General features: G+C 37.1%; 1 protein-coding gene across 1 annotated transcript in view; it reads right to left on the reverse strand.

The window, feature by feature from the left end:
* Positions 1-697: 697 nt before the first annotated feature.
* LOC306866850 (talin-2-like) overlaps positions 698-21,132 on the reverse strand; it is a gene marked incomplete at its 5' end in the record, with an annotated part of 88,830 nt that continues 68,395 nt past the window's right edge. The window contains 16 exons of the mRNA XM_079412242.1: positions 698-3,990; positions 6,331-6,456; positions 6,540-6,722; positions 6,818-6,880; positions 7,241-7,366; positions 10,157-10,281; positions 12,048-12,153; positions 12,237-12,344; positions 12,672-12,857; positions 13,627-13,743; positions 14,814-14,939; positions 15,366-15,549; positions 15,682-15,848; positions 17,988-18,134; positions 20,215-20,334; positions 20,422-20,523. Coding sequence (XP_079268368.1) covers positions 3,862-3,990; positions 6,331-6,456; positions 6,540-6,722; positions 6,818-6,880; positions 7,241-7,366; positions 10,157-10,281; positions 12,048-12,153; positions 12,237-12,344; positions 12,672-12,857; positions 13,627-13,743; positions 14,814-14,939; positions 15,366-15,549; positions 15,682-15,848; positions 17,988-18,134; positions 20,215-20,334; positions 20,422-20,523 — 2,115 coding nt within the window. The 3' untranslated portion in view covers positions 698-3,861. The remainder of the gene's footprint in view (positions 3,991-6,330; positions 6,457-6,539; positions 6,723-6,817; positions 6,881-7,240; positions 7,367-10,156; positions 10,282-12,047; positions 12,154-12,236; positions 12,345-12,671; positions 12,858-13,626; positions 13,744-14,813; positions 14,940-15,365; positions 15,550-15,681; positions 15,849-17,987; positions 18,135-20,214; positions 20,335-20,421; positions 20,524-21,132) is intronic.

Consider the following 21,132-nt stretch of genomic DNA (forward strand, 5'->3'; position numbering starts at 1 on the left):
AGTAAAACTGTGGTTATACAAATGGTAATCAATACGGCAAAAAAAAAAAAAAAACGACACTTTTACTAATAATACTATGGTTAATTTTCGTAAGGGACATAATAATAATTCTACATAATTTTTTCAATATAAAATTTAAACAGGTTTTTTTTTGCAGTTCATTAAAACCCTTTAATAATTAAAAATATTTATTTCAAAAAGAAATACAATTTAATTACAACAAATAGTGTGTGTAATATATATATATATAAATAAAGTAGTCAACATTTAAAGTGGATCATAAAAGTTGTCCTAAGACAAGAACGCATTTTGGTTTTAGGACAACTTTGATGAAAGGTTTTGATCCACTTCAAATGGTGACTACTGTATATATATATATATATATATATATATATATAAACACACACACATAATTGTTGCATGTGCTCTCATTACAGTGCAATTATTATACAATTAATTACTGACTAATATTAATAAATATTAATTGGTTTAGGGATAGTTGCTTGTATTTATCTTCTATTATTACTATAGTACATGTAAGATGCGTAACAAGGACACTAAAATAAAATGTTACCCATTTATTGCTTAAAAATGTACTATTCTAATAATCAAACTCCTGTCTAATTAACACCATGTGATCATCAACTCCCATCCCCCACCCCCCCAAAAATGCTTTCACAAATCATACTTTGTTGAAACTCTTTATTTTCAGGGCAATACAAAAAATACTTTCGTGACCAGATAAATATTATACATACAGCATTGCAATGTTCATTATTATTATCATTATTAATGTCACTATGTCAGTTGATTAAAGACAGCCCTAACTCTATGTCAAAAGAAGGCGATAGTTCTTGCTGTTTTCTTCGGCTCCACTGAAAGACACCACATGTTCAACCACATATTGCAATATCTTCATTATAGCTATAACTCGAAGTAAACAAAAAAACAAAACTTCATACATAGTGGTTTATTGAAATGAAAAGCAAGATAACCTTGTTCTTTTTTGGGACATTTTAATATTCTTCTTCACGTGGACAAGCTGAAAGAAGTCAGTGCTGACAGAAACAATCACATCCTTCCTTTTCCTACTCGTGGTTTGTTAACTTTGTTACGTCGAAATAGTTCATCGTAGGGCAGTATAGTGGCCTGCCAAGGCAAGTGCATCTTTAGGCCTCAGTAGGTACAATATTGCAAACGAACCCAATGGATGTCAGATTTAGTCGTCATACGCGGCTTAGACTGAAACAACGCTGTACACATCCAAAGCTAGTATGAAAAGGACAAAAGACATCTGCTTCACTCATCTGAAGACGGACCATGTTTATACTTGCTCAGTATCGTTAGATGGAGCTCTGTTGCTGATCCGAAACACATTAACATTAAATTCCAGTGAAAGCTGGAGCAACTTGCACACACTGAGCTACTGAAGAAGTCAGAATAAGGCACTATGACACAATGCAGTCCAGATCTGAAGTCACAACAGTCAGTTCTTAGCTTGTAAGTGCCACACGTTATTCTACACAACGCAAACAGGAAATGAAACGGGAATTTCACCCTCGTAAAAGATTCCACTGGGATTTTCTAACCAAAAACACACACGATAAGCAGAAGAGACGTGTTATTTGCAGGTAAGACTACACTGACGCCATTGAATCCAACAAAGTTACTGATGTGGCGCTTCCTGCTGTACATGCAGGTACAATCTCAAACAGGAAGTTGATCTGCGGTGGATCTACTGCAATGCAGAAATGCGAGCGTATGCGTTTAATGAGAACTGTGATATTAGAAAGTACAACACTGAGACTCTGGCTGCGTTCAGAATGGAATACTAGCGCTCTGCGTACTGCATACTCCACAGTATATACTGTATAATGCTTACTATCGTTTTAAAAACAGTATGTGAAACAGTCTGGATTATTACGATTTACTGATAAACATTTCAAACGGTAAGTATGCTACATTGTCGTTACATGACCTCACCACGCAGTTTGTTTGGAGCATTTTGCGTAAACTTTTTCTTCTTACGTAGCTCTAGACGCAGAATATGTTCGGAATGAAATGCTAGCATTGTGTTTAGCACTGTTTACTGTCTACTGTTTAACAAATAAATAGTGCACAGTATGCAAACACATGACCTCATTATTATGCACATTTAATTCAGATCGTTTTCAAAAGGTTTTTCGGATTTGTATCCAATTTTGTGCAAAAAATGTGAATTTTGCCACAAATAAAATATATGTAGTATGCTACAGTATTTTGAATTCAGCCAAAACTGTGTCTGGTATTACTTTTTTGTTTATTCATCCCACTGGACATTAAAAATTAATTTGAGCACACTGCACTGTGGGATATAGTGTGCCACACAGAGTACTGTTTTGGCAAATTTGCATATTACATATTTTGGCAAAAATAGTAGGTTATTTCAATACAGAAAATTTGCATACTGTGCAACGTAGTGTAGTGTGTTTGTTAGTATATTGTTGAAACATGACCTTATTATTATTTATTATTATTATGCACATGTCCAGTTGTCTTCTGGAAATGTTTCCCTTTTTTGTTTCACATTTTTATCCAAATTTTATAGAAAAAGTTTAGAAAATTGACGCATATAAAATATACGTATGTAGTATGGCAATTTTAAATCAGCCAAAATTAAAGCTGGTATTACTTCTTGTTCATTCATTACACTGGGAAAAAAAGAAGCACAATGCATTGTGGGATATAACGTTCCTACGCATAATGTTATTTCCTATAATGTTTTTTTTTGTTGCATTTTTATCCAATTTTGAGTTAAAAAAGGCTAGTATTTGGTTAGTATGCCAGCCAAAATAGAGGCTAGTATTACATTTTGTTCATTCATAAAACAGAAATGAAAAAAAAAAGACAATTGGTATTGCATTGTGGGATACAGAATGTGATCGGAGTATGCTAATGCAGAAAATCTGTAAAGTATGCTGCAGAAATAGTATGAGTATGTGATAGCGTGTTATTCCGAACATATCCGTTGCGTTTGGGCAAACCTCATTCCTGTCTACCTGACTAAGTTTAGACACACAGAGGAATCATGACAATGTAACAATCTGGGCCACAGCTGAGGTATGAAGAGAGGACTGAATGAAACTATCTGCATGAATCAACCTTACTCAGTCGAGCCCCCAACTACACCTACAAACGCAAAGAGAAGCTGGAAGCTACTCAATTAAAGTTCTGTTAACAATAAATAACACGACAAAGCACACCAGTACATTCTTTCCTTATAACTACTTATAATGCATATCCTTACTAACATAATACAGTTCTAGAGTGGGATATGTATGAATTGAGCCGTGCGTTCTAGAAGCGTTCAAAGCTTATCGTCACGTGATTCAGAACTCGTGCGAATAATGAAAGCTTACGGTCTGACGTTATACTTCATAATAAAATTTGTCTGTTTTTTTGGCTGCCAGGTTGTTCAGATATTAATAGTTTCACATTGGTTTCATTAGAAAACTTGACTCACTGACATTGTGTGGGTTTAGTTATCGAGATCCTTATGGTAAGCTATCGCCAATGAATGGCATACTATTTATACGTAAAACACACAATCACGCAAACACACGATCAAACAAACCTCTAACAAGTGCTTTACACATTAAAAAAACAAGAACATAAAATATTAGCCCTATGTAAGAGGAAATCCATTCATACCCCAACATACAGCCAATCAGTGGCGCTAGTCCCATGTGAGCCAATCACATTTAACTTTAACAAGTCACCTGACATTTACACAATCAATGACGTGTGACATCTCAAGCTCTGCATATAAGGAGCAGCCAATCATGATCTGACGGATATCGCGTCCAATCAGACGAGATGTGTTCAGCTCTGGTCTTCTCGCAGTTCGCTGGGCAGGAACTTGTATTGCTGCTGTCGGATGTGGGCGAGTTTCTTCCGGGCTTCTTCTAACTCCCTCTCTTTTCTTAGCATCTCCTCCTGAGCTGCAATGATCTGGAAATAATGCAAAATTATTAGTCACTGAATGGGCAACATTCATGGAAAATGAGAATTCATGAAAATTCTTTCTTGCTTAACCATTCTTGAGTAAATTACGAACAATTAAAAAAAATCCTTCTGCTGTGACATGATTTGAGAAGGCACATAAATGCAAAAATTTATGATTTACAAGCATTTCACGCAGATTCATTCTGCACGTTTCAAAAATGAATTTGATATGAATGGTAAATACGACAGTTTACAGACTAGAATTACGAAGTTCTCTGAATGATTATGAAGGAATGAATCCAACAACAATGTAAATATGGTTTCATAAAGTAAATGATTTGCACAAACTCATTCTGCTTGTGTTTCATGCATGAATGCAACATGATTATGACTATTTAGGTAAGAAACATTACAACAAATGTTTCATGAATGTGACATGATTGGGGAATCACGCAAGAATGGTTTACACAAATGTATTCTTGTTTCACTTATTAATGACATGAATGCAAAAACATGAATGTGAAAATTTAGGGAAAAAATGGTTTACACAAATTTGTTTTGCTTGTGTTGAATGTGACAAACGCTAAAGAATATAATTTCCATGAGAATAATTAGCAATAATCATTTATGAGAATGGTTTTATGAATGATAACAAATGAACAAATATGACAAAGATGACAAAAATTTACATAAATTTCACAAATGATTACACAGAAACTCATGCATGAATGAAACATGAATGTAACAACTTATGTAAGAATGGTTTCATGGAAGATTACCAAAAGGTCATATTTCATGAATGAATGCCATATGAATACGAAAAGTTCTGCAAAAAATTTGTTTTGCATGAAAGCGACAAATGCAGATGAATACAATTCATGCAAGAATGATTTGCACAAATTTGTTCTGTATTAATCATTCATAAGAATTGTTTTATGAACGATTAATACAACATGATTACAACAATTTTCATAAAAATTGTTTCACAAACAATTTACAAAAATATATTCTTTATGTGTTTTAATGCAACAATGTGACATTAATTCAGCACTTTATGTAAGAATGGTTTCACAAAGGATTCCCACAAATTCTTTCTGGTCATGTTTCATGAATTAATGTGACATGAAAGCAAAAATTTATTAAAAGCAGTACACAAATTTGTTTGATTTTGTTGCCTGAATGCGACAAATGCGAATGAAATGGGAAACTTGTTCTTGTTGCATTCATGAATGTGATATAAATGCAACAAATTACTGTAATGGAAAATATATATATATATTTTTACCAATGATTACCACAAATGATTTTTGCTTGTGTTTTGTGCATAAATAAAAGCAGCCTGATTGAAAATCATTACGGCAATTTATGCAAGAATGGTTTGTACAAATTTTGCATGAATGTAAACAACTGCGGATGAATGCAAGAATGATTTACAAAGGTTTATTCTGCTTGTTTCAAGCATAAACTCAATTTATGTAAGAATTGTTTTCTAAACAGTGCACACATAAATTCTTTATTTTCATGTTTCAAGAATGAGTTCCAATGTTTGTATACAATGTTGAAGTTTCAGATCTAAAAACTGATCTACAATCAGTCCTGTGGATTGTTTAAAACCAGTTTCCTTAGGTGAAGACAGCCAAATCGTTTGTGGTACATTGATACATAAATAATGCTTACATATTATAGCCAAGGAAAAATGCCAAGGGATGTTTTTTCTTCCAGTTTTTTTTCTAAATTAGTTTTTCAGTGACAGAGAGAAAAGGCTCCATATTCTTTAGTGCAATGTGTTAGCATAACTGTGCTGGAAAAAAAATGAGACTGGATCTGCAATAGAAATCCCATTATTTTGCAAAGAGAGTAACATTTTTGTGGATTTAAGGAATGGGACGGATAGATGAAGGCTTGACCTACTGAAGAGGGGCTGACTCAGTGCAAAAAGATTCTCTTTGTTGTGCTGGCAAGGATTCAAGGGTGCATGCAAACACTCACGCCATCCGCTCAACGGGCTTTCTCAGATGTTCAGAATAAATGCCCAGTGCCCTCTCAAGATGAAGACAAGACATGAAGGCATTCTGGGAGGAAGGAAGCTTTGAATAGGCAGACACACAGTCTTTAATTAATGTGCTTTTTGGCCTGGGATGAAACGTGAAAATGAGCTGTTTGTGGATACAGCAGCCCAGTGTAAGATGCCAGCTGTGGATGCTTGGTACAAAACCACAGCTTTCAAACCCCACTGATGGCTTTGTAGATCCATAAATGTCAAATCTCTTTTTAATTGAGCAGCATTACTTCCGAAGTCAAGGAATATTCAAAAACTGCTGTGGAGAAACATGGAAAGAATCTCACCTGAGCGATTCCTCCTACGAATTTCGTTTTAACCACGACGCTGTCGTCTTCGGCTTTATCAAAGACTGCTTTCTGCGCTGCCTTCACCAGGTTGTCAGACGCTCTCTTCACTGCGTTACCAGCAGCCTGTGCAAACACAAAACCAATTTTTTTAAATGAATAATTCACTTAGATCTCATTTTGTTTTGTATTATTCAGGTGATTGTAACCTGTAATCTCCTCATGGCCTCTGAGTCCTGGTCCGCTTTGACTTTACAGGCCACCAGCAGCTGAGCGGTGGAAGCCGCCACCTGTTTGGCAGAGGAAATGAGCTTCTCCTCGCTGGCGTGACCCTGGACTGAAGCGTTAGCAGCCTCACACAGGTTACTAGTGGCGGCCGCAACCAATCGGGCCTAAAAGAGGGTAGGATTTAAATTAATAACTGTCATTTAGCTGATGCTTCTTGTCAAAGGAACTTCAATTACAATTGTTGATTGTAACAACTTACAGCTGATATTAGACCCTGGGACCACTGGCCATCATCTACTGCATTGGCAGGGATGGAACCCACCTACATAAAAATATAAATACAAAAAAAAATTTAAGTAGCATTGTTATTTCAGTATTATTTATGTACTATTATATCATTTAATTTAATTTTTTATTTCATTTTAATTTGAAAGTTTTCGTAATTCTATGCGGTTTTCAGGTTTTTTGATAATATTTCTATTTAGCTTTAATTTATTTTTATTTCATTTTTCGATTTAATAATTTTAGTGCTGTAGCTTCGTTTAGTTCAGTTAGTTGCAAAGACAATTTCTGTTTCAGTTTTTTAAAGTTAACACAAACAATATTTAATAGCAATAACAACACTGTAAAAGTAGAAAAATGTATAGCCTATGTAAAAAAAAAAGTTACATGATTTCAGTACCTTGCCCTGAGCCACAAGTTCTCTTTGGGCGGCCGATGCGGATTTGACCAGAGCGCTGGTTGCTGCAGCGATGGATTTTGCCGCTTCCAGGATCTGCTCCTCAAAGTCCAGAGACTCATCGGCTTGCTGCGAAAATAAGAAAGCAAGAGATGTAACAAACTGTGGATTGTGACCTTATTAACTGTAATGAATACTCCTGGCCCACAGCTGGCTGATGGATATTACCTTCAAATAAATGCAGTTATTATAAAGATGAAATGCTTTATCTATGCTAATGAACTGGCAAGAATCCTCTCACCAAGCCATTATTTAAAAAACATTTGTGGAACTGAGATTTTATTATTACCTATTATTATGATACGATTTTCTTTTAGCAAGACACATGCTTTGTTGTTCCCAGAAAAAAAGAAAAAAATTCATATGACAGATTTTTACCCACTGGTTAATCAAACTCCTTTGGAAGACAGATTGACATACGTTCCGCTACACAAACAAAGAGTATTAGTTTGTTCATAATAGCATATTACTAGTCTGCTTGTAATACATTTCCAGACAGTATATAGTATGTAGTACACAATGCACAGAATGCTCATTTTTGTATGCAAGAAATGTGAAATGGAAGGAGCATTGCATTGTGGGATACGGTAAACCATGCAGTGTGGATACTGTGCACAATATGCATAATGCATACTGCAATAATATCACAAGTAGTATGGTAGATATGCTGTTTTGAACATACTCTTTATTTCATTATGTTCGTAATGGAATACTAGCCTACTGCATACTGTACAGCATATACAGACAATTATTTTTAAAAAACAGTAAGTGAAACAGATGGCAATACAGAAATGCTAAATGTTTCAAACTGCAGGATGCCATACTGTTGTCACATGATGTGAAAATAACATTTACTTTGCACACTGAATCCCTTTGTTTTACAAGTTTGATGAAATAATAATTAGTGATGTTGCAACTGTTGCAGATATTTCTTCTAGTTAATTTATCAAACTGTAAATGGATGGTTACATTAAGTGCATTGTGTGCTCTTGTTATATACTGAAACTTTAATGAAAATTTGGTGCAAAAAGCATACTACATACTGCTTTAATAGTATTAGTAGTATGGCAGTATGCTATTTCAAACCCATCCAAGCCAATGAAAGGGAGAATGTTAGATGTAACTTTGACAAAGTGATCTGAGAGTGACACCTTGTGGCATAGAAGTACCACTTAGGCTCACACTGTTCAGAATCAACAGCGTCAAAGGAAATGGCACAACTCTAACGGACTTAAGACACACCCTTGCATGCCACCTACACAAACTGATCTGTTTGAAGCCCCAAAAACACACACGTTCATGAACAAGTCATAAACAGAACACACACAAGTCTGGAGACAGAGCAGGACACTGTAGGAATATGTTTGATATATAGTTGGACAGAATAACAACCTAATATATCAAACATATCAAACAGAGCCCTGCAGAAAGGCTTCCAGGTCTACCTCACCTCCAGAACATGGGGAAAGAGAGGAGAGGATAGGAGAGCACAAGAGAGCAGTGCATGCTGGGATAGCAGGGAAAAGGCAAGGATGGATAGAGGAGGTAAGGCTAAAGAGGGAAGTGAGGAATGAAGATTAGGGAAAACAGTAAAGAAAGCTCCAGGGGCAATAAACAACACCAATGACATTGTCTCCTGATATGTGCTGAATTTCAACCTCATTGTAAAACAGTGAACAAGGATGTTCATGTGCTATAAACCAGTTCAGAATGAGTCTTGGGGTGTGATGTAGAGCTCTAAATGTGAGACAGACTGTGAAATGTGGTTTATCAGTCTGCAGAGGCTAATGGAATGAAAAATCAACAATGAATGTCGAAATGGACTGAAGGTGACAACATTACACAGACTCCTGTTCATCCTTCTTTCCAGAATATATGAACCTGGTCTGACTAACACAACATAGTGAGGCAGAGAGTTAAAGAGCAGAGGGAGGGATAGACAGTCAGACAGACAGTGAGACAGACAGACACAGATAGATAGATAGACAGACAGATAGACAGACGATATATAGACAGATAGATAGACAGACAGACAGACAGATGATAGATAGACAGTCAGTCAGTGAGACAGACAGACACAGATAGATAGATAGACAGACAGACAGATGATATATAGACATAGACAGACAGACAGATGATAGATAGTCAGACAAACAGACAGAGACAGATATACGGGATGATAGACAGATGGATGTTCAGTGTTCAGTCTGTGAGAGTAAATGTGAGTCACTGACACACTCAAGGGGGGAAACAGTTTCAGCTCTGAGCGGCAAAATGTGGATGAATGTTTGTTTTTTTAGGTGAAAAGCATCACTGACAGCTGAGCTATAATACAAATGGATGAAACAATAAAAAGCGCTTCAGAGAAAATCATTTCTAAAAAGTGCTGACCTTCTTGAAGATGAGTTTCAGATTGACTGACTAAAAGTTCAGCACGCTCTAAACGAAACTTCATGATACTGAATAACTGAGATGCAAGACAGATAACAAAACAGCCCAACAAACCAAAAACCAGACGATCATTTCATGTTCAGTGCTCACCAGACTTCAAAATCTCAAATTGTTAACGTACAAGATGGAATAAAATATAACCACAAAAAACAAAGACAAAGCAACACAGATGTGCGCAAACCTCCCAAACACCATGAAAATACAAAAAACACCACATCCTGAAGTCTTGAAGTCCTAAAATTACAAAAATAACATCACCTCCCTCCCCCCGAATACAAAACAGGAATGAAACGATCCTGCAGCCTTCGAACTGTTCTGACATAGCTGTGTTGGCAGGCTGATCACTGCAGTGTGTGTGTGTGTGTGTGTGTTTGGATCCAGAAAATTGATGGATGGATGGAAGGATACCTTTGGTTTGGCCCTGGGCTTCAGCTGCTCCAGTTTCTTGGCCGCGGCCTCGATGGACGCAGCAGCACCCAGGAGCTCCGTCTCCGCTATCACTGTGGGGTCCTCTGGGTCCACCCACTCTGAACCTGAGAGGATGAGCAAACAACGTCAACATGACCCTCATTTTCAAATCACTTACATTACTGATATTTAATACATGCACATGGAAAGAGCAAACACATGGTATGACATGACAAAATAAATTTTAAGTAAAAAATTAAAGAAAAAAGCATGCGATGGGGATTCAAACCAATAGCCTCCTGTTAAAGAGAAAATCACATTCCACCACAAGACTTACAAAAATAACCATGAGAACTTTCCATCAAACACCATTGTTACTATGTAGATGTTAATACTCTACAGAAACTCCAGAAACTTTATATACTGTACGTGTATGCCAAATATAAGTTCTCTTTTAAATTTATTTAATTCTACTATGAAAAAAACTGGTTACCACAGGAAATTTTGTTAAAGGCAGCAATTTGTATCATGTATGATAATAAACGGATGCCACAACCTTTAATATCTATAACTTCAAGATGTTATAGTTATACTGTTCTTAGTGCTGACTGGCAGGTTATTACAGTAGCAATCATTCATTAATTGCTTAGATGAACATGCACATCTTTACGTTATTAGCCATTTATGGAGCAAATGTGCTTTGCAATACATTCTTCTTTGCCGATGTTCAAGAGGCACTAAAAGATGTCTGTTTTGTTCAAACAGCTTGTGAAAACAGATGGTGAGAATGTGTTTGAGGATTATGTTAAACCTGAGGGAATTCAATTCTATCCCTTCTTCTCTTTTCTCTCACACTATAACTCATTGTATGAGTGTGTGTGTCCATGCTGGTCAGATACTCAAGTCCGTCTGTATGTGTGTGGCCTGATATTGGAGAAAAACAAAACACTGTGTATCATACTCACCTCCATCTGTGGCAGAAAAGGAAAAAACAACAAAGTAGTGTTATAGAAAAGAGCAAGAGAGCACCATCAGCCCAATGGTTCTATTAACCCAGCACAAATTCAGCTCAATTGACCTGCAATTTTCCCCATTACCTCTCAAACTCGTATACCATTACCAGGCCCGCAAAAGATCTGTGCTTGCGGAAACCTCAGCAGAATATGAAAACCCGTCATTAGCAAAATTTTATTAAACGTGTTTGATTTTTTTCATTATAAATATTAAAAAAGGCAATATTGATTTTTATTGGATAATTATGGTGTTAATAAAATTATATTTAGAGGAATAATTCATCCTAGTCAAAACGTCCACCCCCTATAGCCCTCACATCAAAATCCAATATATCAAGATATTTCTTTAGAACTGTTTTGGTCAGTATTTACTTGCAAATGGTGTTTGATCTGTGCATATTTCTCTCCTGATTCAGACGAGACGACGTTTTCCACAATATTATGGATAGAGGACTCATATTTTTGCTGGAAGCAAAAACATCTTATGATGGATTTATTACAAACATGCAGCTTTTTGCTTCACAAGATGTTTTTATCTGCTGTTTGGACTCTCATTCTGACGGCACCCATTCACTGCAGAGGATCCTTTGGTGAACAAGTTTCATAATGTTACATTTCTCCGATTAAAAAAAAGAAAAACTCATCTACATCTGTGATGACCTGAGGTTGAGTAAATTTTCAGCAAATTTTCATTTTTGGGTGAACTACCCCTTTATTCCAAGTGTTTGGCTTTCAAAATTGTATACCTTTTTTTGTTTTTTTTTACACTGATTGTGTTCAATATTCAATAAAGACAAATACTTTGGTACCAAAAAACCCAGAACTTTCCTTACGTGACCTTCAACCCCACTGTAGCATATCCATTTGTGTGTGCTCACCTTTCATGGCTTCAGCAGTCTGGATGAGTTCTGTGACTGAGCCTGCCACTTTCTTGGACAGCACGGCCAACTGCTGTTTCTGTTCGGCTGTGGGTTTCTGCAGGACCTGTGTGGAGTGAACACACGAGGTTAATAACAGAAACCCAAGCACAAACACATCCAGTAAAAGCTGTCGGCGCGCCCACTCACGAGCAGGACGTGTTCGAGCAAGTCGATGTATCCGGTGGTGCACTCGATGCCGTAGAGCAGAGCTTTATTCCTCACATCCTCGCCCACTTCTGGGTAGTACGCGGCTTGCTGCAAGACACAAACACAAATTTATGGTACGTGATGATTAGCTCCAGATGGAATCTGCAGATTTTTGTGATTTTGAAGGAAAAATCTCTAGCTTTATATGAATCTGTGGAATGAAGGAACTAAATTACATCATGATGACACTAGAGGGCGTAATTTAGGAGTCAAAAGTAAGTTAGTGCCAAATGACATTGAGAAATAGAGCATACGGCACATGGAGAGTGTATATAAATACATTTTGTTGGTATTCAAGAGTTTGTGGATTTCCACCTTACAGTTGGTCAGTGTTTGTGTGAGTGGGCATATGTCTGTGTGATGGTGGATAAGCACCTTGCAGGTGGTCAGCATGTCGGAGATGGCTTTGCGGCTCAGGTTGGCAGTGGATATCACGTCCTCCTGCTGAGCAGAGTTGCCTGCTGCCACTGCTTTGGCCGTTGCAACGGTGATGCCCTTGGTCATGCGGATTAACTCTTCCGGGGTGGTAGATTTCTCCGGAACGTCCTTGGACTGGAAAACCTGGAAAGCAGATGATGCAACAGTCAGGGAAATGAAGAAATATTTAATACATACCAAAAATAACATCTACAGCTCTTAAGTGAATAATATATTTTTAGAATCGGTCACATGACCACAGACGATTTTCTGTGCACTAATACACTACTGCCATCAGGATTTCCTAAAGTCCTGATGGGCATCTGATAACAGGAGTATTAAACCAAAAGATAAATCTCTTGCCTTCCTGTACCACTATCTCAATTTGTCACACGGCCTCTGATAAGTGGAGTAGGGATGCCCATGGGAGAAGGAGAACGAGGAGCAGGTGGAGAACAGGCAAACGCTCACATGGTGTATTACTTTGTATAACCAGTTCATATCACAGATGGATGGGTTTTTTACCTCTGTCTGGGCTAAAATTAATTAGGCTGGACCTAATTGGTACTAATTCACAGCCAGATTGTAATACAAGTTGATTGTATTAGCATCTTAATTAGGATCAAAATGAGCATCACATGTACTAACTATTCCCAAGTGCTTAAAATAATAGAAGATGGTAATTTGACAAATGTCTCAGTGTTTTGTTTTGTCCATACAGTGTTGTTTAGATCCCATTGAGTTTCAAAATATCTTCTTTTGTGTTCCACAGAAGAAAGTCATACAGGTTTGGAAAAGCATGAGAGTGAGAAAATAATGACTGTGTGTTCCCTTTTGAAGAACTACTCTTTAAGTGTGGAAAACACATTATCTCTTGGAATATTTCAATATTCACACAAAGAATGTTCCGTACAGTGAGTTCCTGTTTGATGCACTCAATAGTTGCTTCAAGAGCCCTCGTCCCGCGAGTGGCCTCATCTTCCACCGCTTTCACAGTTTTCAGCAGAGAGGTCACGTTTGTCACCATCACCTGTAAAACATAGGGAAGTCAATGTCTCGGACTGGCTTGGAACTCTTTTTTTCTGCTTTATGTATCACAGCTTAAGTGAGCTCAACTAGAGAATGTCAACAGTTTTGTGGCCAGTTTTGAGAGATACTGAAATAAGGTCAGATGCAATTCTATGACAAGAGCAGCTGTATCGAACAGCTCAGTGAAATATCAGACAAGGTCAACCACATAATGTTCTTAGAATATAGAATGTAGAATATAGTCAGGTGATCAAACAGGACCTTTTAATGAGGGCCTAAGACAAAGCCCTGAGGGACGTCACCACTACTTTCAACCCACACTGAAGAAACAAGCACATACAATGTCTAAAGCAAAATCCCAGAGGATCTGAAGTCACCATATGTTGGAGGAATATACAAAATCTTTCCATCAAGGTCACAACTGCATAACACCTCATTATTTAAGTATGCTAAATAAAACATATCATGTTGCATGTATGTGGAAGTTAATACCAGAGGTTTAACAGCACCAGGTGAATGATTCAGGGATTAGAGAATGCTTGAAAATATGTGTGGTACACATGAGTTTCTGTTTAAACAAGACTGGAGATAGTTCTATTCACTTCACAAGATAAACTGTGTGCACTGATCCACAGAATAACTGCAGAAGCGAGTGCTGTTTTAATTTTCTTTTAATTAGGTTTACAAAATTATTACGTATTGCCATGTAGCAAATCATACATGGCATTGGAGAGAAGACAGAAAAAGCAAGAGAGGAAGCAGTCCTTATGCTGTATACACACGCACAGCTTGGTTCTGTACCCTGCTGTGTGGCCATTGAGTCACTCACATACACACTATGATCACTGTAAGATAGGGTTTGATTTGTGGTCACACACCAAGATGACAGCAAGCGAAGACGGTACCCAGCCAAGAAAATGAGAGACAGGGCCAGCTGTTAGACAGGTGTACATACATACACACACAGTGATAGTCATCAGAATAAGATATGATCCTCACTAAGACACATAATGCCTTTCTTACAAACAGGAACCTACAGACACGCACACAACATTATTCAACCAAACATACCTTGGCGGCACTTTTCAGCTGATACATGGACGGATCATCTGCTGCCTTGCCCGCAGCACATTTAGTGGCACTAATCAACTCAGCCAAAGCTTTAGCGACGTCTCTGACTGCATTTATCAGTACAACCTGAAAGAGATAGAGAGAAGACTTTATCACAACCATCTTTAGCCATGATATACCACTGGCTTTATCCACTCCCATAATGCATTGCACTCCTCCAGGGGTGCAGTTCTTTATCGGAACCACCTTTATAATACCATACAATACATTATGATTTATTAATCCTCAACTGGTAATTTAGATTTTGCCAAGAGATGTGTCATGATACATGCTACTGGCTGTTAGAGTGAGTCAGAGTGTCTGCACCCAAACGTCGAGACATTTGAGAGGAAAGCTAATGATATTCTCATTACACTGTGTGAAAAAGGATAAATATAGTCCAGGATAAAAATACAGGAGCAGACAGAATTAGAACACACTGGGCATTGGGTAATGGCTAAAATTTTGGTGTCGTGAAAATCCTATGACAGATTATAACCGCGAAATACGCACCTGTGTCTCAGGGTCCTCTGAGCCCATGCTTGTAGCGCCCAGTTTGACCACGTCAGTGAGCTGTGTGATGGTCTTGGCAGAAGACTGGGCCGCCTGGGCTAGTTTATCCTGGCTCGATGCAGCACCAGACACAAGCAGCTTGGTGTCCTCAACCAAAGATTTAGCAGTTTTCAATATGTTCTCTCTGAAGTGTGCAGAAACAAATAAGCTTCAGATAACTCAATGAGACACCCAAGATTATGCCGACATTAATAAAACAAACCTTTGACATTTTATGCATGTGATGCTGAAACTGTTATGTTCTACTAGGTCTCACCTGTGGTCTGCGAAAGACTCTTCATTCTCTGCGTTCAGTGTGCCGGCAGAGGCGAACATGATGGTTGTGTCCAGATCAGCAATGATGCCAGAGACAGAACTGGCTGCAGTTATGCAGGCCTGAGTTCCTTTATTACCAGCCTGCAGGGCTGATAACACCATGGACACCTGCAGGACAGAGTGAATCACACTTCATTATAAACTCCATAGGAAGAGTTGGGACAGTTTTCCATGCCAGTTTTCTCGGGCGTTAATAATAAAATTAATATTTCGTTTATTTTATCCAATGTATTTAATGTATTTAAATTTAAATGACAGTTTTATTCACACATATAATGAAATTAATAATAATAATAATAACAATAATATTATGTAACGTTTTGTAAGGTTTTGAGTGTTATACATATAGGAATACATATATTTATAAACAGTAATAGTTTTAGAAAGTCAATATATTATAATTACATAATTGAAAGAAATAATTAAAAAATACAATAATATAATTATATTGATAAGCAAACAACAATAAAAGGTTTACAGTATTTTTTAAATATATTATAATTACATAATTTAAATAGTTTAATTAGAAATACATAATATATTACAACTACATAATTTACAGTTTAATTAAATACATATCCATACAATAATATTATTGTTATGTCTTAATATGATATGATATAATAAAATATTCCATCAAGCTACACTAGATGCAATACAAACAGGTCCTAAATCTGTATTAACATAACTGCTTCAGCCATCACCAACATCAGAGAAAGACAAATACTGAGTGATGGACTCTGACAAGCTACTTAAAGATGGGTAAGTCCATTAGACTAACACTTTGAGAAACAGAGAGGAACATAGAGAGAGAGAGAGGCACCGAGATATAGAGAACAATTGAGTTGTCTTCATGAGTAGATGTGAAAGTCCATAAGGGAGGCATTCAAATGTAACCGTCCCTATTCACGTTTAATACAGAAATGACTGCAGGCAGAGCTGAGGTTTGAACTAAATGGGGCCGGTGGGGGACATGGACGCATTTAACAGAGCTCATTTAAAGCAGCGAGGGGTCACAGCGCCACCACAGCGGGACAGACCGACTCCAGCTACTGAGATGTAATCAAAGACAATATGACACACTGACGGATGTCATCTACTGTATACAGTCTCAACCGGGGCTTCCGGCATTCATTCCAACAATAGTAGAAAAACAGCTGGAACATAAAGAATGAAAAGTGCAGTCACTGAAAATAAGCAGGCGACTCTCATTGTGCCTGTCTGAGTGTGAGTATTTGCCAGGGCGCTGCTATGCAGTTTCTACAGTGTTGCTGGTGGTTCTATGGCTGTTGTATTGTTAGATATAATAAAAACAAAACAAAAACAATACAACACAATACAAAATAATTTTAACTTAAACATATCCAAAAAAGAGTATGAAGAAGCATAAGCTTGATATGGTTGATATGATGTAGCAAGTTTAGCTGGAAGAGTGCTGTTATATGATTGCTAGGGTGTTGTGGGTGGTTGCACAGGTGTTGCTATACTAAAGTATTGTGGCTATGTGGTTGCTAGGGTGTTGTGGGTAGTTGAAAGTGTTGCATTGTGATTGCTAAGATGTTGTAGTGGGTATCAATGACATTACTATGTGGTTTCTAGGGCATTATAGGTGGTTGACAGGGTGTTGCTATGTGATTGGAATGTTATTGCTAAGGTGTTGTGGGTGATAGCATAGGTGTTTCTATGCTTTTACTAAGGTGTCGTCAGTAATCAACAGGGTATGTCTATGTTATTTTTAGCGTGTTGTTGGTGGTTGCCAGTGTATTGCTAGGGTGTTATGGGTAGTCGATAGGGCGTTGCTATGTTATTGCTAGGGTGTTGTGGGTGGTAGCATGGGTGTTGCTATGCTATTACGAAGGTGTCATCATTAATCTACAGGGTGATGCTATGCAATGTTTTTGGGGGTTGCCAAAATGGTGCTAGAGGGTTGTAGGTAGTTGACATGGTGTTGCTATGTTATTTCTAAAGTGTGGGTGGTATCACCCCCTCTAATGTCCGTATGATATTCTGGTCTCAATAAAAGTTTCAATACAATTTTCAACCATTTTTTTAACGATGTGAATATGAGCCTTAGCAAGTGCAGCATACTTCTAAATAAACCAGCAGTATTTTAAAAGTGAAGTCAGAAGAGGCTTTTAAAACAAAATTATTTTCTAATGCCATGATAAAAAGTTAATAGAAACAAAACAAAGTAATGCAGCAAACTACACAGAAGAAACGGCCTCCCACAATCCCGAGTGAGCCTACCTTCTCTGTGACAGCACGGGCGTACTCGATCAGCTCTCTCTTGGTGAAACTGTCCGTCGGGCTCATCTGCAGGGCTCCGGCCTTCTGGACCAGATAGATGCAGCCGTGACCCAGCTCCTGCACCCGAGTCTTGATCTGAGATCCCACCTGGAAATACAGCCATGATATCAAGTCTAAGAAAGAGTTGGCATCCAAGTCAGCCTGAATCTGGGTCTAAATCTGAATGTATTCGTGCTCTGCGACTGCTCTAAAAGCCACTGCCTCCGTTCAACAAAGCTCTATCCAATAATTAAGAAGTGATTGTGACGGCCTTTGAGGGGGCCCGACAGCACTGTATGTTCATTACCTGACACACAGATCCATGGGTGGGCGGCTCTTCATTATGAATATCACAACGGGCTTTTAAGGCTTGTGGGGGTGCACGGTTGCTATGGTAACGGTATCTGCCGCTTATGTAAAAATGCTAGTGAAGAGAGCAGGTGACTACCGCATCCACATGTCTGCTTCCTTTTTTCAAATGTGAGAGCAAAGGTGTGAAATGTGTCGGCTGGTGTTCGCACCTTTGTTCACAGGCTTAACACCATGCAAAATGGAAGTATAAGGTTTGCTATACAACACTGACCAAGTTGCATGTGTTTGCACTAAATCGCTAAACAAGAAGGTGTGAATGAGTTTATTTTTTATTATGTTTAAATATTATGTTTTATTATGTTTATTATGCTTATGATACACTATTGTGGACAAAATTTGAGAGTGAATAATGATGAAGTTTACAGTGAATTTATCTATTTCTCACACAAATCTATCAAATGGCTTCAGAAGATTGGAATATAGTGCACAAGTGTCAATAAGACAGTTTGAAAGTTTTTTATATTAATTTTCTGTTGATCAAACAATATTTTATTTATTTTCTTTTAGTTTTTCGGCACTTATTTTCCAATATATTATTAATAATGCTAATACTACTAATAATTAGTGCTGCCAAATAATTAAATCGCATCCAAAATAAAAGATTTTGTTTACATAATATATGTGTACTGTGTATATTTATTATTTATACTGTATATAAACACACACACACACACACACACACACACAGTGTATATTTTGAACATATTTACATGTATTTACATACATATATTTGTATTCATATAATTTATATTATATATAAATATATTTAATATATAAACATAATTTTCTTAAATATATACATGCATGTGTGTGTGTATTTATATATACATAATAAATATACACAGTACACACACATATATTATGCAATCAAAAACTTTTATTTTGGTTGCGTTTGACAGCACTAATAATAATGCTACCCTGCATCATATTCATTGAATGAAATCAAACACTTGTTTCTTAATAATTTAAAGGTACTGATTCCAAAAATAGTGCCTGTATTGCTCTAGCAGGTCACATTTTTTCACAGAATATGATGCAATTTGTTGGCTTTCAACAACCACTTGTAAGGTGAAGTAGTGTTTTTTTTTAATTAAAGTCTTGTATTATCCCTTAATCACCAGAAAAACTGCCACAAAAGATATGATTTGTATCTTCCTCTGAGCCAAGTTATTTGTATTTGTTCAATTCTCAGCTCATTTTTTACATGTACAAATGATTCTGAACTCGGTATTTATGCTCATTTTATGCCAGATTTATACTTTTTCCACTCCTTTGCAGATTGTCAGTTAAATGATACATTTTGAATACTTCATCTTGTCATTAAAATGGGACCTTTTAACTGCTTTTTGATTTTGATAAGTGCATTAAATCTGAATCATGAAAAATCCTACATTCTTATTTTGTGAAAAAAACTGTGAATGAAATTTTTTATTGATATTTCTGAAGTCAGTATCATCAAATATTATGCCTTTTTTTGCAAATCAGCAATTCCTTTTTGCAAGACTCAGGGCTATGTAATAATAATATAGCGCATAAGTCATATAAACTAAATTTATGACATTTTAGGGTGTTTTATTTTTCCAGAGTTCAATAGTTCTTTGATTGTATGGTAAAGAGCATTCTGGACTTCTAAAGGCCTGGTTTTGTGTTTCACAGAAGAAAATTCAGTTTCAGTTTAAATGATCTGTTTCCTTTAAGTCTGGAGTTTATGTGAGGTTTAGGCCATCTGCATGTCCATTAGTGTGTCTGTAAATGTGCATTTCTCAAATCACTGCTCCGGCGGGGGTAGAGACACACTTGCTGCACTGATCCTCACCTCCTCTAGCTCAGCAGTGGCAGCTGCCAGACGGCCTTGTTGTGCCAGCTGGCTGTAATCCACCGTCACCTGAGACGCCAGTCCACCCAGCTCCTCTGGACATGTCACTGACTTCGTCATCTAGGGTCACATAACAGAAGCAAAAGCTGTGATACAGTGACTAAAGATGTGAGAAGATGTTGAAGCATTTTGAGTGAGCGTCCTCACCATTTCTTGTGCAGTAATGGCGATGGCTTTTGAAAACTTCACCATGGTGGTCTGGTAATCCACAAAAGTGCCGTCAGGCTCCAGCGGTGTTCCTTCATCCATCTGTGAAGTAAAGAGACCCAAATAACAGTGATGTAATACTGGATCCAGTCCTAATACAAATTACAGTCTTTGCGTGGTTCATGTGCTCGGCGCTGCGATCATTCCCGTAGAAAATGATCAGAGTGCAGATATTCAATTGGCTGCCATTGTCTTCCACCGTGAGTCATGACAGTATAATGAAAGATTGCGTGCATCCAGAGCTGATAAATGGAGATGTTGTGCCAATTCAGTCTAATAATGAGATACAGAGGCAGCTGTAGTATCTGTGACACATTTACATACGAGTGCCAGCTAGAGATGACTTTCATCAGAAAGCATTCTACAGCATTCTTCTTTTACATTTTTACTTTTTTACTGAACAAACTGCTCTTTCTTTAAATACATTTGATTAGAATTAAAATTTTCTTTAAATCTACCTCATAAAAAACATCTACCTCTGCTCTAAACTATAGGGAGCTCTTTTACATTAGGCCTACTATAAGGTTACAATTAACAACAGAGCCCACACTTAAATTGAATTACTATTTATTTTTAATAATCAACACTCAAATAAAAAAATAAATAAATTGTATGCAAACATGCAAATTGCACTCAGTGTAGTTTTTAAAT

The sequence above is a fragment of the Barbus barbus genome, assembly GCF_936440315.1.
Source record: "Barbus barbus genome assembly, chromosome: 48".
NCBI lineage: Eukaryota > Metazoa > Chordata > Actinopteri > Cypriniformes > Cyprinidae > Barbus > Barbus barbus.